General features: G+C 42.3%; 1 protein-coding gene across 1 annotated transcript in view; it reads right to left on the bottom strand.

The window, feature by feature from the left end:
* LOC135084079 (rho GTPase-activating protein 190) overlaps positions 1–16,519 on the bottom strand; it is a 65,544-nt gene extending 49,025 nt beyond the window's left edge. The window contains exons 1-14 of the mRNA XM_063978821.1: positions 16,406–16,519; positions 15,793–16,004; positions 13,637–13,749; positions 11,129–11,273; positions 10,135–10,340; positions 6,974–7,216; positions 5,775–5,875; positions 5,525–5,612; positions 3,614–3,741; positions 2,973–3,138; positions 2,274–2,383; positions 1,711–1,897; positions 1,049–1,164; positions 318–467 (exon numbers count right to left, since the gene is read on the bottom strand). Of these exons, the coding sequence (XP_063834891.1) occupies positions 318–467; positions 1,049–1,164; positions 1,711–1,897; positions 2,274–2,383; positions 2,973–3,138; positions 3,614–3,741; positions 5,525–5,612; positions 5,775–5,875; positions 6,974–7,216; positions 10,135–10,340; positions 11,129–11,273; positions 13,637–13,749; positions 15,793–15,856 (1,817 nt within the window). The 5' untranslated portion in view covers positions 15,857–16,004; positions 16,406–16,519. The remainder of the gene's footprint in view (positions 1–317; positions 468–1,048; positions 1,165–1,710; positions 1,898–2,273; positions 2,384–2,972; positions 3,139–3,613; positions 3,742–5,524; positions 5,613–5,774; positions 5,876–6,973; positions 7,217–10,134; positions 10,341–11,128; positions 11,274–13,636; positions 13,750–15,792; positions 16,005–16,405) is intronic.
* Between the last annotated feature and the right edge of the window lie 306 nt (positions 16,520–16,825).

Below are 16,825 nucleotides of genomic sequence, written 5' to 3'. Positions count from 1 at the left end.
CAATGCTTTCCATGTTACCCGGTTGGTAGCGGCTTGCGTCCAGCGCTTTCCTGCCACCTTTATGATGTCGTCGGTTCACCTTGTAGGTGAACGTCCCACGCTGCGTTTTCCGGTACGCGGCCTCCACTCCAGAACCTTGCTGCCCCATCGGCCGTCAGTTCTGCGTACTATGTGCCCTGCCCATTGCCACTTCAGCTTGCTAATCCGTCGGGCTATGTCAGCGACTTTAGTTCGATTACGGATTTCCTCATCGACCGCCAATAAAAACCCATTATTACTGTAAATGGAGTGAATGGTCCTAAGTAACCAACACTTACCCAACTCTAGTGTTGAGGATGACAGGCAACGTAGCGTCCAAACAGTTGGATCCTGCCGGACAGTGCTCCCGCATCGGACAGTGCACGAAGCCTAGATGCTGGAACAGCATCAGCTTGCGGTCCTGCTCCATGCGGTCCAGCATCTTGTATCTGGAATGGGAAATGGGTTAGATATCCGGCTCGAAGGACCAAATTTTAAGAACATCATCACCTTGCACTATCATCACCATGTAGTCTAACATTTTGTATCCCGAAGAAGATATAGGGTGAGACATCCGGCTCAAAGGATCACTATTTTTATTTTATTCAAGTAATCTATTTTAATACATCAGTCACAGCGTTTAAACTCCTTCATTTTGGTACTTAAATAGAGTTACTTTGATATTTTCAAAGTTCAGTGATTTAGGCGTGTAAATGACAGAAAAAGTTACCCTTATCATCTTACTCAGCTTTATTACACAGGAAGATCTAATTAAGTCTCGGAGTTTTTTGTTTGGAGATATGTCAGATTTTGAATAATTTGTGTGCCAAATAACAATTTCTTTCTTTCTTACATCGTCGTCGTCGTCGTTTCAGCCGAAAGACGTCCACTGCTGGACAAAGGCCTCCCCCAAGGATTTCCACAAAGACCGGTCCTGCGCCGCTTGCATCCAGGTACTTCCCGCGACCTTCACCAGATCGTCGGTCCACATAATAAGGTCTTTCTTACATAATATAATATTGTGTATTACCTGGAGTCGTCCTGCAACACGTCGGTGATCTCCTTGATGTCCTCCTGGGTGATTGTGCCCGTCGGGGATATGCTCTTGAAGTGGTAGAACAGGTCCGCGTGCTCTAACAGGAGTTCCTGTAGGAATAGAAGAGAATAAGAATAAATGTTTATTTGTGTGAAAACTAGTTAAAGGCCACATAGTTAAATGTTGTCCTTTCTTAAAGGTGAAATTAAAGGTGCCGCTCGTTTTTTAGCTACGATTAACAGACAGACACGTAAAACACAAAATCGGCCTTTTTTTAACGTGGGTCAGCAGAACTCGGAAATTTTATCATGGGAGGGTATAGGGATACGGTAATGCATTGACAATAATGCTTCTTAGGGGCTTTTCTAGCAAGTGCAATCTCTGTGAAATACCGACTAATTTTCAAACAACTATACTCCCTATTCCCTTATCTTAGGCTTGTGCATGGCCCGCCTCTGTATCTGTATGTCTCTGTTATGAAGCCAATGTCTACTGTTTATTGCCATTAATTCACAAACAAATACACTCCCAATCCCCTAAACTTAAATTTGTGTAAAGCCCACCTCTGTATTTGCCTTTGGTTCTTGTCGTTCATAGACCAATTTCTGCTGGCATATCCATAAACCTACAAACAACAATAGACCTTATGCCCTCACCTGAAGGTTGTGTTTAGCGCGCCTCTGTATCTGCCTCTGGTGCTGGTCGTAGACCCGCTGCTGCTGCTCCTCAGTGAGCGCCTCATAGCACTCCCTTCCCATGAGAAGCACCCGGACTTCGGATAGCTGCTTCCCAGGGGTCACGTAACCTGTTTCTTCTAGCAGACGCTTGAATTGTTGGCACCACCTGTTTAACGTGTAAATACATTTTAAAAGCAGTTAACTTCAATTCTGGAAACCCAATGAGTTTTCGATTCACTATAAATAAATTTCTTTCACTGTCAATAACCCACAAGGTGGACCGATGTCATCATAAAGGTAGCAGGATAGCGCTGGACGCAGGCCGCTACCAATCGATCAACATGGAAATCATTAGATGAGGCCTATATTCAGCAGTGGACGTCCTATGACTGAAATGATGATGATGATGAACTTTCCTTCGATGATCCGTGGTATGGTAAGGAATTGAAAATAATGTCCTATACTATAAAGGTTATGTAGTTCTTCATTAAAAGATGCTTAACGAATGGAAGAAAGTTGATTAACAAATAAAATAAACTTACTCGTAATTTCGTTGCTCCTCTTGCGCCTCGTGCAAGTAAGTCTTGAAGACAGAAGCCGCTTCGTTGGTTTCTAAGATCTCGTACGGTATCTTCTGGGACTGGCCCAAAGTCTGCAAAGAATATTAATCTTATAGAAAATTGTGTAAACAAATAAAATAAAAGTAACTAATAAATGGTTAAAAAATTATTAGCATAATGACTATGGGTCATTATGCTAATATTTTTTTTAAACGAAGATCAGGACTTCCCAAACCTCCTAGCCAGCGTAGGGAAGACCTAATCCTCAATTTTTATCTGGTAAATTCGAGAGTTATCCTGCAGTGAAGACTTCGTCGTCAATCAACTGTTTTTATGCAGAACAAGGGAGGCGTTTGACCGCAATCGCACCTGATGTTAAATGAGATGCTGTCTAGGATGGTACAAATCACCCCCGTAAGTGCTTATTCACTCTCGCCTTGAAAAGGCCCGGATTATAGTCTTAGGGAAAGACAGCAGCAGGCAACGAATCCCAGTCCCTAGCTTTTCGCATTATAAAAGAGTTATCGAATCGCTTAGTGCGAGCTGCGTCTGGTTCTCCGGTGATGGAAGGGGGCTAGTGGAATTAGGTCGTGTAATTCCTTCTCACATTCTCCGAACTGTGCTGTCGAATAAGTGTTAAATTATAAACTAGAATGAAATGTTATCTACCCATTCACTCACCTGATACCTAGTGGCGCGTTCGCCCACCCGCAGCGTAGTATCAGTACCGAGCGGACTCTCCAGGTCGGACCCGGATTCGGAGCCCGAGTCGGGCGCGCGGCCCTCGCTGAAGTAGACGGAGAAATCGCGGTGGGAACGCAGTTGACGGACTACCATGGGCCAGTCGCTGGAATAATTACAAACTATTAATAAATTGTGCCAATAAACATTGCCAATTTTGCAAGCCAACACATTTAAACACTTGACTTTGGCACGATTAAACCCCAGAAGTTTGATTGCCATTATTAAAAGAAGAAGATTGACTGACTTGACACCGAATTTCCTTTGACTCTTGTATATCTTTGATGGCATAACAAAACACACCTCCCACACTCCGTAAAAGAAGTCCGCCTGGCTAGCTACCACCATCTTACCTAAGTCTGTCGCCATAACAACAATGTTAGTTAACAGAAATTGTTGTGTTCCGCAGTTAGAGGTATGATAGCCAGTTCCTCCGTGGTTGAGGATTCCGGGTGAAGCTCGCTTCCACCTTCGGCCTGATCATCACTAACCATCAGGTGAGATACAGGCCAAGAGCTTCCTCGTTGTGGATAAAAAAGTAACCTACTAAGTTTTCCCTATGCCTGTACTCTTATACTCACTTCTCCTGCAGATCTTCAGTAGGCAGCTGCATTCGAGACAACACCTGGGGCAACTTGGCCAGCTGTTTGCGGAGTTTCTTGGCGGAGCGCTCCTCCTTCAGTCTTCTGATGTGACGCCGGTACACCACCTGGTAGAAAAAATACTTCGGTAAATAAACATGAATGCAGGAAGGCGCTGGATGCAGGCCGCTACCACTTTGGAAATTCAGTCTGTATGTCGTCAAAACAAATGTTAAAGTTAATACACTCGCGAGCAAAAGTATGGAATCACTTACATGAAGTTGTTTCCACGCGATCTTGTGTAGTAACGAATTTGTTAGTAACAAAAAAAGTGGCACCATTTTAAAGATTAAATTTTTAACTTTAAATTGATACCAAATTCATTTAAATCACACCAGTATTTAAAAAGATATCGCGGCTGATGTGAAGAAGTAAGGAAAAAGACATGTATCAACTGTTTGATACGTCGCGAGTTGCGGCCCATTTACCCCCTATAAAAGCACGTGTTTTCGGATTTTTGCTTTCACACGTTGATCCATACACATCTCAGCTTCTTTTGACACTTTACCTGGGATTCTACACCTTCAGAAGCAGCACAAATCCTGGCACTATTGCAAGAAGGGCTCAGCCAGCGGGCTGTCGCATGTCAGCTCCACATAAGCCAGTCCTGGGTTTCGAAAGTTTTAAGACGCTTTCGGGAGACTAGTGGCTTTATCCCGAGACCAAGTTATGAACAGCGCCTGTGCACATCGCAGAAGGATGACCGTTTTTGCATGTCAACCTCTCTATGAAATCGTCATTTGACTGGTATCGACGTCCAGCAAGAGCTCAGAAATGTTCGTAGGATAGCTGTTAGCATGTGGACAGTTCGTCTAAGATATAAGCAATAGAATTTGACTCCAAAAAGGCCTGCCACAGGCTCGAAACTGACGGCAGGTCACCGATAAGCACGCTTTCAATTTGCTCGTACACATCTCGATGGGAAGTCGAGCAAGCCACCCCCATAAGCCACTGTTTCAGCAAACCAGTACTGCACAAATCGCTCCCCAGGCTGCCTATAGACCCGACCTATTCAACTGCTGCACTGCAAACACAGTCTGCATTCATCGGAGAACAATACTCGCCTCCATTACTCGCCTTCCCATCAAAATAAGTGCGAGTTAATTGAAAGCGTGCTTGTCGGTGACCTGCCGTCAGTTTCGAGCCTGTGGCAGGCCTTTTTGGAGTCAAATTCTATTGCTTATATCTTAGACGATCTGTCCACACGCTAACAGCTATCCTACGAACATTTCTGAGCTCTTGCTGGACGTCGATACCACTCAAATGATGATTTCATAGAGAGGTTGACATGAAAAAACGGTCATCCCTCTGCGAAATGCACCGGCGCTGTTCAGAACTTGTTCTCGGGATAAAGCCACCAGTCTGCCGAAAGCGTCTTAAAACTTTCGAAACCCAGGACTGGCTTATGTGGAGCTGACGTGCGACAGCCCGCTGGCTGAGCCCTTCTTGCAATAGTGCAACGATTTGTGCTGCTTCTGTAGGTGTAGAATCCCAGGTAAAGTGTCAAAAAAAGCGGAGATGTGTATGGATCAACGTGTGAAAGCAAAAATTCGAAAACACGTGTTTTTATAGGGGGTACGTAGACCGCAACTCGCGACGTATCAAACAGTTGATACATGTCTTTTTCCTTACTTCTTCACATCAGCCGGGATATCTTTTTAAATACCGGTGTGATTTAAATGAATTTGGTATCAATTTAAAGGTAAAAGTTTAATCTTTGAAATGGTGCCACTTTTTTTGTTACTAACAAATTCGTTAGTACACAAGATCGCGTGGAAACAACTTCATGTAAGTGATTCCATAGTTTTGCTCGCGAGTGTATATTCTTGAATATGAATTGATATAATTTACCTGTGTCCCGTCATTCCCAAACTGCTGGACGAATTTAATCCACTCTGCGTAGTGACACAATCTCTTGCTAGCTGCTGACCACATCTCTCTGCAACAAAAAACAATAAATAATGTCTAAGGATTCCAATTCTATAAGCATACAAGAAAAATATGAACCGTCAAATCGTAGTGCTTTCATCTATACATGCAGTGAATTTTATGTACATTTTTTGTATATTTTTTATGCACGCAAAAAAAACAGTTTTCTTACTTATGGTCTTGGACGTGTATCCGAATGAGCTGCGTGAAGGCCTCCGTAACGAAGTCCAGGGTTTCCCTCCTTATCCTCAGCGCTTCTGCATAGTTAGCCACCTGTTGACCACATAAAAACCATTAAAAGTATTACAAAGTTGTCATTAAAATGGGCCCAGTAGCCTTATTCACGTAACAAAACTTCAACGACAAGAAATCGCTGAGTTGCGATCCTGTCGAGTAATCGTGTAATCGTTCTATCGAAATGACCTTTGTGAATATGGATTTAGAACTGTTTTTCAATGGGACGACTTCTGAACGTCAGCGAGATCTTGACTGTCAAAATACGTGAATTAGGCCACAGGTCTACATTGATGATGTCATTGCTAGCCATCTCGACCTGAACTCCTGGCTGTATAGAATTGGAACTGAAGGGACTGTTCTCACCTTAATCCTAGCTTTAGATTTGTCCACCATCTGTGCTAGCAGCACAAAGGCTTGATCCACGTTGACATTATCATGGCTGGACGTCTCCACGATGGGTATGCAGCCTTTGAACTCCTGTATAGAATTGGAACTGAAGGGAATGTTCTCACCTTAATCCTAGCTTTAGACTTGTCCACCATCTGTGCTAGCAGCACAAAGGCTTGATCCACGTTGACATTATCATGGCTAGATGTCTCCACGATGGGTATGCAGCCTTTGAACTCCTGACTGTATAGAATTGGAACTGAAGGGACTGTTCTCACCTTAATCCTAGCTTTAGATTTGTCCACCATCTGTGCTAGCAGCACAAAGGCTTGATCCACGTTGACATTATCATGGCTGGACGTCTCCAAGATGGGTATGCAGCCTTTGAACTCCTTGCAGTATTGTAATGGAACTAGAGGGAACTAGTTTTATTCTTACCTTAATCCCAGCTTTAGACTTGTCCATCATCTGTGCTAGCAGCACAAACGCCTGGTCTACATTGACGTTGTCATGGCTTAATGTCTCTACTTGAACTCCTGGCTGTATAGGAATGGATCTGGACGGAACTAATCTTGTTCTCATCTTAATGCTAGCTTTAGACTTGTCCACCATTTGCGCTAGCAGCATAAACGCCTGGTCTACATTGACGTTGTCATGGTTTAATGTCTCTACTTGAACTCCTGGCTGTACAGGACTGGAATTAGACGGAACTAGTCTTAACTAAAGGGAATTAAGTCCAGTTTTTACCTTAATCCTAGCTTTAGACTTGTCCACCATCTGTGCTAGCAGCACAAAAGCCTGGTCTACATTGACATTATCATGGCTGGACGTCTCCACGATGGGTATGCAGCCTTTGAACTCCTTTCGTTGCACCAAACGCTCGGCTTCACGAACTCCTTGCTCGCAGGCTTCGTCGTTCTTGGACGTGACGAGAACAACGGGCTTTTTGAGCTTAACTATGTTTTGGAGGATCGCCGCTAGGATCTCGTTCTGGAATTAAAAAGAAGTAGATGTTACTTTAGGTAAGTGATTCTAAAACTATGGCTCGAACACTTTCTAAAACTGTGGTGATCTAATTGTATTTTGTAAGACCTACCTACACTGCACTGTAAAATGTAATAAAGTATTGACACCCTAGCGCATGAAACATATTCACTTAGGACAAAGACGTCCACTGCTGGACAAAGGCCTCCCCCAAGGATTTCCACAACAACCGGTCCTACGCTGCCCGCATCCAGATACTTCCCGCGACCTTCACCAGATCCTCGGTTCACCTTGTGGAAGGCCTGTCCACACTACGTCTTCAGCTTCCCATCAGGCATCGTCTTCTGTTCTCACTCCTCTATGCTGAGCTGGTGACACATCAATTGTATCCCTTGGTATCCAAACTCACCTGCTTCTCCCAGCTCCTCCCAGGAACCAGGCTGACGTCATAGACGCACAGGAACCCGTCTACACTCAGCTTCCCATCAGGCATCGTCTTCTGCTAATACTCTTTCTCTATGCCGCGCTAATGACACATCTGTTGTATCCCTTGGTATCTCTAAGTTCACCTGCTACTCCCAGCTCCTCCCTGGAACCAGGCTGACGTCATAGACGCACAGGAACCCGTCGACGCTCAGCTTCCCGTCAGGCATCGTCTTATGCTCATACTCTTTCTGTATGCCGAGCTAATGACACGTCAGTTGTATTACTTAGTATCCAAACTCACCTGCTTCTCCCAGGAACCAGGCTGACGTCATAGACGCACAGGAACCCGTCTACACTCAGCTTCCCATCAGGCATGGTCTTCTGTTCGTATTCCTTCTCTATGCCAATTTGGATCTTGTATAGATAGTAGATACATCAGCTGTATCCCTTGATATCTCTAAGCTCACCTGCTTCTCCCAGCTCCTCCCAGGAACCAGGCTGACGTCATAGACGCACAGGAACCCGTCGACGCTCAGTTTCCCATCAGGCATGGTCTTCTGCTCGTATTTCTTCTCTATGCCAATTTGGATCTTGAATAGATACATCAGCTGTATCCCTTGGTATCTCTAAGCTCACCTGCTTCTCCCAGCTCCTCCCGGGAACGGCTGACGTCATAGACGCACAGGAACCCGTCGACGCTCAGCTTGCCGTCAGGCATCGTCTTCTATTCGTACTTCTGTATGCCGCGCTTGTGACGCATACATCAGCTGTATCCCTTGGTATCTCTAAGCTCACCTGCTTATCCCAGCTCCTCCCAGGAACCAGGCTGATGTCATAGACGCACAGGAACCCGTCTACACTCAGCTTCCATCAGGCATCGTCTTCTGTTCTCACTCCTCTAAGCCCAGCTGGTGACACAAGTTGTATCCCTTGGTATCTCTCTCACCTGCTTCTCCCAGCTCCTCCCTGGAACCAGGCTGACGTCATAGACGCACAGGAACCCGTCTACGCTCAGCTTCCCATTGAGTGTCGTCTTCAGTTCTCACTCCTGTATGCCGAGCTAATGACACATCAGTTGTATCCCTTGGTATCCAAACTCACCTGCTTCTCCCAGCTCCTCCCAGGAACCAGGCTGACGTTATAGACGCACAGGAACCCGTCTACACTCAGCTTCCCGTCAGGCATCGTCTTCTGTTCTCACTCCTCTAAGCCCAGCTAGTGACATCAGTTGTATCTCTTGGTATCTCTCTCACCTGCTTCTCCCAGCTCCTCCCAGGAACCAGGCTGACGTCATAGATGCACAGGAACCCGTCTACACTCAGCTTCCCATCAAGCATCGTCTTCAGTTCTCACTCCTCTAAGCCCAGTTGGTGACATCAGTTGTATCCCTTGGTATCCAAACTCACCTGCTTCTCCCAGCTCCTCCCAGGAACCAGGCTGACGTCATAGACGCACAGGAACCCGTCTACACTCAGCTTCCCGTCAGGCATGGTCTTCTGTTCTCACTCCTCTATGCAGAAATAGTGACGCATCAGTTGTATCCCTCGGTATCTCTAAGCTCACCTGTTTCTCCCAGCTCCTGCCAGGAACCAGGCTGACGTCATAGACGCACAGGAACCCGTCTACACTCAGCTTCCCGTCAGGCATCGTCTTCTGTTCTCATCCTCTATGCAGAAATAGTGACGCATCAGTTGTATCCCTCGGTATCTCTAAGCTCACCTGCTTCTCCCAGCTCCTGCCGGGAACCAGGCTGACGTCATAGACGCACAGGAACCCGTCTACACTCAGCTTCCCGTCAGGCATCGTCTTCTGTTCTCATCCTCTATGCATAAATAGTGACGCATCAGTTGTATCCCTCGGTATCTCTAAGCTCACCTGCTTCTCCCAGCTCCTCCCAGGAACCAGGCTGACGTCATAGACGCACAGGAACCCGTCTACACTCAGCTTCCCGTCAGGCATCGTCTTCTGTTCTCACTCCTCTATACAGAAATAGTGACGCATCAGTTGTATCCCTCGGTATCTCTAAGCTTACCTGTTTCTCCCAGCTCCTCCCAGGAATCAGGCTGACGTCACAGACGCACAGGAACCCGTCTACACTCAGCTTCCCATCAAGCATCGTCTTCAGTTCTCACTCCTCTAAGCCCAACTGGTGACACAAGTTGTATCCCTTGGTATCTCTCTCACCTGCTTCTCCCAGCTCCTCCCAGGAACCAGGCTGACGTCATAGACGCACAGGAACCCGTCTACACTCAGCTTCCCGTCAGGCATCGTCTTCTGTTCGTACTCCTGTATGCCGAGCTGGTGACACATCAGTTGTATCCCTTGGTATCTCTAAGCTCACCTGCTTCTCCCAGCTCCTCCCAGGAACCAGGCTGACGTCATAGACGCACAGGAACCCGTCTACACTCAGCTTCCCGTCAGGCATCGTCTTCTGTTCTCACTCCTCTATGCAGAAATAGTGACGCATCAGTTGTATCCCTCGGTATCTCTAAGCTCACCTGTTTCTCCCAGCTCCTGCCAGGAACCAGGCTGACGTCATAGACGCACAGGAATCCGTCGACGCTCAGCTTGCCATCAGGCATGGTCTTCTGTTCGTACTCCTTCTCTATGCCCAGCTGGTTCTTGCAGACGTACATCAGTTTCTCAGCTGATTGGAGCTTGGTGGCCACGCAGCGTTTGATGTATGTTTCGGTTTTGCCGACAGCTAAAACAAATCATTTAAGAAGTAAGTAATGTCCTGAATACCTTTATTCGAAAACAAATAAAAAAGTAGTCCTTATGAGCTCCTTAAATGTAGCCCTACCGGTGCTTCGAGACAAACTTAATGTTGCAAGAAGAAGACACTAGAACCAGGCATTTGTCTCACAATCGGCAGGTAAGCAACTAACAGTCGATTATTTTCTCGCTCAGAAAACGTACAATTTGTTTTGATCCCGTGTCAAAAAAGGCATGTCAAAGGAGGCGTACGCGAAGATTCTTGAACGAGAATACTTCGATAGTCGCTTCCTTGTTATATGTGGTGATAGTGAGTTCCTACTCTTAAAGACCCTAGTGCAGTGGTTCTTAACCGGTGGTCCGCGGACCACTGGAGGTCCCTGGAGGCATTCCAAGTGGTCCACGAAGATATCGTAATAAACAAATGATGTGACGTGATGACAAACGGCGCACAGTGGGCGAGAAATCGACCTCCCCTTTCATAGGACTTTGAAAAAAAAAATGTGGTTCCTGACAAGACAGAAATTTGGTAAAACGGTCCCTCGTGACTTAAAGGTTAAGAACCACTGCCCTAGTGTCTTTAGAAAGGGCATGTCAAATAGCAGTTAATTCCACCAAACTGCAGCAGAGCTCTGCTCAACCGCTTTCATTAAAGCTAAGCAGATGAGACGTCGTAACTAAATTCTATTAGTTGCTTATAAACATGTCTTGTCTACTTTTTTCTCGTCTCCACTTTGTTAGAAAATTGGCTGGAAAAAGGCAAATATGTATAAATACCTTTAAACGGCTGAAAGCAGGCGTCGTCCACAAACTCCGTCTGCTCCACGATCTCGAACCTGTACTCCTGGTCGTCATTCTCCTTCTGAACGCTGCCCCAGTACAGAAAGTGGTCGTTGTTCACCACGCGACCGCTGAAGTCCGACTGGAATAGAAGTTACGTTGTGAATGCTGGGTAATTTTAAGGACAAACCACACTTATCAACTCGGAAACGGATCGTAAACATTCGTAACTGTATCAACTCAAGGCGGTCAGTATTCTTTGTATGAAACTCTGTACTGCAACGCACTCTTATCCGCACCGTAACGACCTGTCAACCTCGACTCGCGGTTGACAGCGCGGCGAATGGCGATACTTACGATGTTGATCCCTTTCCGGGTTGATAGGTGTACCATTGTGACCTTTAGGGCTGAGCTTTCATCAAAGCCGAGAGGATCTGTAGGACTACTGGGAAACGCTGTTTACGTAGCTGCGTAGTTTCAGGCCTATCTGTCAATGTCACTCATGTTGGCTTCTTTTTTTTTCTTACGGTCAATAAACTTAAATTTCCCTACTTTCAGGGAAATCGCCTTCACTGTCCACGCTCCCCAACAAAATTGACATTAATGACATAAGATTTTTGCCTCACTTTTGACGAAGCGTTTGTATGAAGGCTATCCATCTAGGCTTTATTAATCTAAGACAGAAGAAAGATTTTATTGTTTATTCATTTGTATTGAATTGAATAGGCCCCGAAACTCCCGGGTCGATTTTAAAGAATCTTGCACCATTAGAATCCTAAATGATTTCCGATTAACATGGGCATATTTTAGGCGGTACGAAGTTCGCCGGGTCATCTAGTAGCTAATATAATGCCGGGAACTTCAGCGAATAATAATGAACCGTTTAAACTTTTTGCCCTTTGTGTTGCCATGGTTGAATAGACTCAAAACATGAGACAAGAAGTAATGCTTGATTAAGTTCAGTTTTCCAGCATTTAAAATGCATAGAACTAACTAATTTCTGTTAAATTGATATTGAAATGAGATTATATGGTGGTAGGACTGGTATTTTTTTATCATCATCATTTTAGCCACAGAACAGGCAACCACTCTAATGATTTACAGATTGGCCGGTAACGTAACGACCTGCATCCAGCGCCTTCCTGCTACCTTCATGAGGTCGTCTGTCCAACTTTTTTAAAAAGTAACCAATAGACATTGACGATTAAAATATACTGTAGATAAGCTCGATCTCTCTCTCGATTATTTCAATAGACAATAGATATTATTTTATTCGAATTACAAGGGACATATAATATTCGACGTCAATGTTCGTCAGCTCAATTTGTTTACAAAAATGCCAAAATTCATTACCGCGGTCTATAAGATTATTTGAGAAAAACAAACTCATTCAAGTATACAGTCATCTTGGTACTCTCAAGTAATTATTTACCCACTTATCTTGTAATCTGCATAACACCGCCGTCAGATGATATGACGTTGGAATGATCTCACCTCCTCATGACACAGGCACACAGGTAATGCGGGCATATTATTAGTTACCTATAGTATTACCACCTCAACTCGTCTGTTAACTATAGATCTGAGATCTGGTGGTAATTATTAGCTGGGAATTCGCTAATTGCCCGAGAATTCGCCAGCGTGGATTTCGATCTGTGACAAAAAGACTGTCGCGGGTCCGGATATAAAAACGGTATTGTATTTTTTTAACAAAAATATAAATATGTTTAGATCATTATTGTAATACAAAGTTCCCAAGATAAAATACGAAAGAAACTCTGTTTGTAGATGGTACTTCGGAAATGGGCGTAAGTTATTAGTAACTACCTACATCGTAAGTAGTTTTGTTGCAAACTTTATTGAAGAAATAGGTAATGATCACGTTTCGTGTGGGCATAGACTTAGGTCGTTGAAGAAGGGCAGAAAAGTTCTGAAGTGGTTATTCGTATAAGTGAGCCATTGGGGCAGAAAAGTTCACAAGTGGGGACCACGGACTCGACGAAAGATAGGCCACCAAGTGGAAATCGGTGGATAGGAGGGCTACTCCGGAACGCTGTTCACGTAGTTTCGGGTCTATCTGACACCGTCGCTCACGCTGGCATCTCGCTTTGCGTGAGAGGGATGGCAACATTCGAATTTCCGGAGTAACCCTACAGGTCGTCGCGGAAATAAATAATAAAGATGCCAAGAAGCAGCGTTAGACGACAGCGATCAGCGACACTTCCCGGCTTTCAACTATTCGCATTCAGTGGAAAAATTGACTGTTGCCGATCACAAAGTCACAACTAATCATAACTGGTGTGGGAATCATCACTACATAGTATAAAACAAAGTCACTTTTCCGCTGTCTGTCTAGATCTATGCTTAGATCTTTAAAACTACGCAACGGATTTTGATACGGTTTTTTTTAATAGATAGCATGATTAAAGATGAAGGTTTATATGATACTTAGCACCCGTGTGAAGCCGGGGCGCGCCGCTAGTACCTTATTCAATCTAAGCCCACCTGACTCAACACAGAGATGTGGTCGACATTGTAGTCATCGGCGTGAGTCCGTACGAATCTGTTGCATAAACACGACTTGCCCACTCCAAGCTGCCCTTTGTCTTTCTCTGTGCCTGAAAATAAAACAAAAAGCATTAATAAATTGCATAATTTTTGTCTTTTTCTTTGCCTGAAAACAAAACACACATTAAAAGGCTCTGTGTTGACTTTATTTACACAGTTTATCTTGGTTTTACCCCAAAAGTAACAACTACATGATAGTTAAACATGCATTCATAAAGATAAAGATGTGTTTAAATACATAGTAACTTGCAAAAAACAGTTTTGTACGAAAAATAAGATACTGTTTACTGAAACATTGTATTTGTTTACTCGTTGATATGGCCATTGCCCATAATAATTAAACTTGACTAGTTGGAATTTCTAAGATGAAAGAAATCTAGACAAGAATAGAAGGCTGGGTTGGGCTAAGTAGCTCAGCTAGGCGGCAATTAATTAAGCCTTCCAATTAGTTTAAGTGTTAGCATTTAATATAATGAGATCTATGTTCATAAAACACACAATAATACTCTAAAATGATTAAATACTGAAAGTTGTATCATGTCATTCAATTATTGAGTAACAATAACAACTTTTTTCAGTTTGTTATCTATTGAAATAATGTAACATGTGTAAGCCCAATTGATAGTTTATAGTTTATCAACTTTCTCTCACATTGTAAACATCATTAACACCTACACACAGATAGCAGGAAATAGAACAGATAACAATAGTTCGGTGTCCATTCACAATTGTAGTTTGAGACGCTCCAATAGAGACCGGCTTCCTCTGGCTCAATTGCTCGGTATTCAGTCAATTGTGACGTTTAGAAAGTTGTGAAATGAAGGCACTGGGTTGAATATAATGTTATTACATATTTTTGCAAATGAATTGAACTATTTCAGATGCCTGTGGTAGCTAATAGCATCAGATACTAGTGAACCTCAATTTTTTCAGGGATAAAACAATAAAATCTTACTGGATTACAATTGAACGTAAATAAACAACATAGCATAGCAGAAAATGAACCATATCATAATAAAATATTTTACAACCTTCTTTTTTCATTATGTTACATTGGATTAGCATTACATTGGATTAGACTGAATTAAATGCTGAGCTTGGAATGTATAATATAATAACTAATTGACTGTTATAAAATATACAGGTTTCTTATCAATATTCATAGATTATTTACAATTTAAAACATTATTTAAGTTAACTGGCAGTTATCAAACATAAATATCACTATTAAATAGCAGAAAAAATAAGTAAATATGATTCTAAAAGCTCCATTTAAGCAGAACTAGATAACAAACAATGTGTGTTACAGTAATACAGTGACATTTCAATTTACGAGTGTCACTAAAGAACTCCAGGGTCTAATCTATTTATAGCAACAATTGTGACTCAAATTCTCAACACTATAGTGTGATAAACGAGGAATGCTGTACAGATGTTTTTGATGTTCACTTCCATGATACTTTGCATGACAATTTTAATTTTTTAATACATTCTGCTGTCTGTGAATAAGAAAATGTAGACAATTGATTCTAGAATTACGTGTAACATAGCCACTTTATTTTGTAAAATAGCAAAAATGCAATATTTACATAATGTAGGTTTTTTTGAGCAAATAATTTGCTGTTGTTATTTGCTCAGTAATATTTTTTTTCATTGATCAACTTTATTGTACCTAATTATTATGTTACCCAGTGATAAAGATATTGTAATCTGAATCACAATAATTTACTATGATTATCATAATTCTATTTTTATAACTACTTAGAGGTGGATTACTAATATTTAAACATTATTTTGTTGTGTAGTGGGATATTATTTTAAGTTAGAGATTTGTAGGACTGTTTTCTTACATGTTATTGATTTTCTTATGTACCTATCCATTGCTAAGATTTCTATGAAGACCAAAAGCATCTTAGCACTATTTCATACTACTTCATTGTTTTTGATTTAGGTAGTCAGACATTATTAATGATTCAGATAACATATCCATGCAATTTATCAGGACCAAGGCTTATCATTCTGATACAGGTTACACAGGATGCATTCTTATTGGATAGAAGTTTGGAATAAAGTAATTTTCGGAAGATTCTTACCAGAAAGTCCGACCACTGACACGGTGACTAGCTTGCCGCCAGTGTTCTCCGACTTTTTAGCCATTTTCAACACTTAACACTATCGACGTATGTAAATAAAAACTGCAAAATCACTTATAAAACTCATCACAACACACGAAAAAGTTCACTATGTTTTGAAGACACTACAACTCACACGGCAGCCTATTTATTGAGCAAATTCTGCGAATATTCTGTACCCAGAGAATGTTATAAAAAGTAGGTATTACATCGACTTATCATTAATTTAAATGAACCGTAAAACAAGTTAGAATGTCGTAATATTTAGGGAACGCATGGAACTGCTTTCGATGGTTAAAGTAGGCAGTGGTAGGGCACGATACCATCGCCAGATGTGCAGACGTCCAGGCTATGCCACACCTTCCCAGGCCTGATTACAATACTAAATACAAATTACATTTCAATAACGACAAGAAAATGATAAGAATAAGACAGAACACATTATCAATTAGGGATAAGAAGGCAATAATTTATTGTGCTCCGAGACCCCGACACTCTGACACACCAAATCAAAGTAGAAAATAGACAGGATATTTCAGCAAAATCTACTAATTCAACAAGCCACTTCATTCACCTAGTAATAAAACATTCTTCCGATGGTATGATTTACATTTTAGTACACTTTGATGAGATTATTTTACGAGAAAAAGCAATAATTCTTGACACAAGTCGCTTTTGCTTTGTACTGAAATCAGTGTCGCCAACATAATTAAATAAAATGCCATTTCATTCATAGACAATACCGTTTATTTACTGAAATAACCGGTACAAATCTAAATTTTGATTGTGTATCCAAACGAGAAAAAGTTTCAATGAAGTTTACATGAAAAAGTTTAAATTGAAATTAAAACAATGTTTAAAAGTCTATAATAAAATTCCCCTGAAATTCCCACAGGTCTGACGTATATTATTTTCTTAAAGAAGCTTGTTTATTTACAGATAAACGTTACAAACTTTTAAATGAAAATAACTTCCACATAAGCTTAGAAAATAA

The sequence above is a fragment of the Ostrinia nubilalis genome, chromosome 25 (genome assembly GCF_963855985.1).
Source record: "Ostrinia nubilalis chromosome 25, ilOstNubi1.1, whole genome shotgun sequence".
In the NCBI taxonomy this organism is placed as follows: Eukaryota; Metazoa; Arthropoda; class Insecta; order Lepidoptera; family Crambidae; genus Ostrinia; species Ostrinia nubilalis.
The sequence above is the reverse complement of the archived record's forward strand: the minus strand, read 5'-3'. Positions and strand labels throughout refer to the sequence as shown.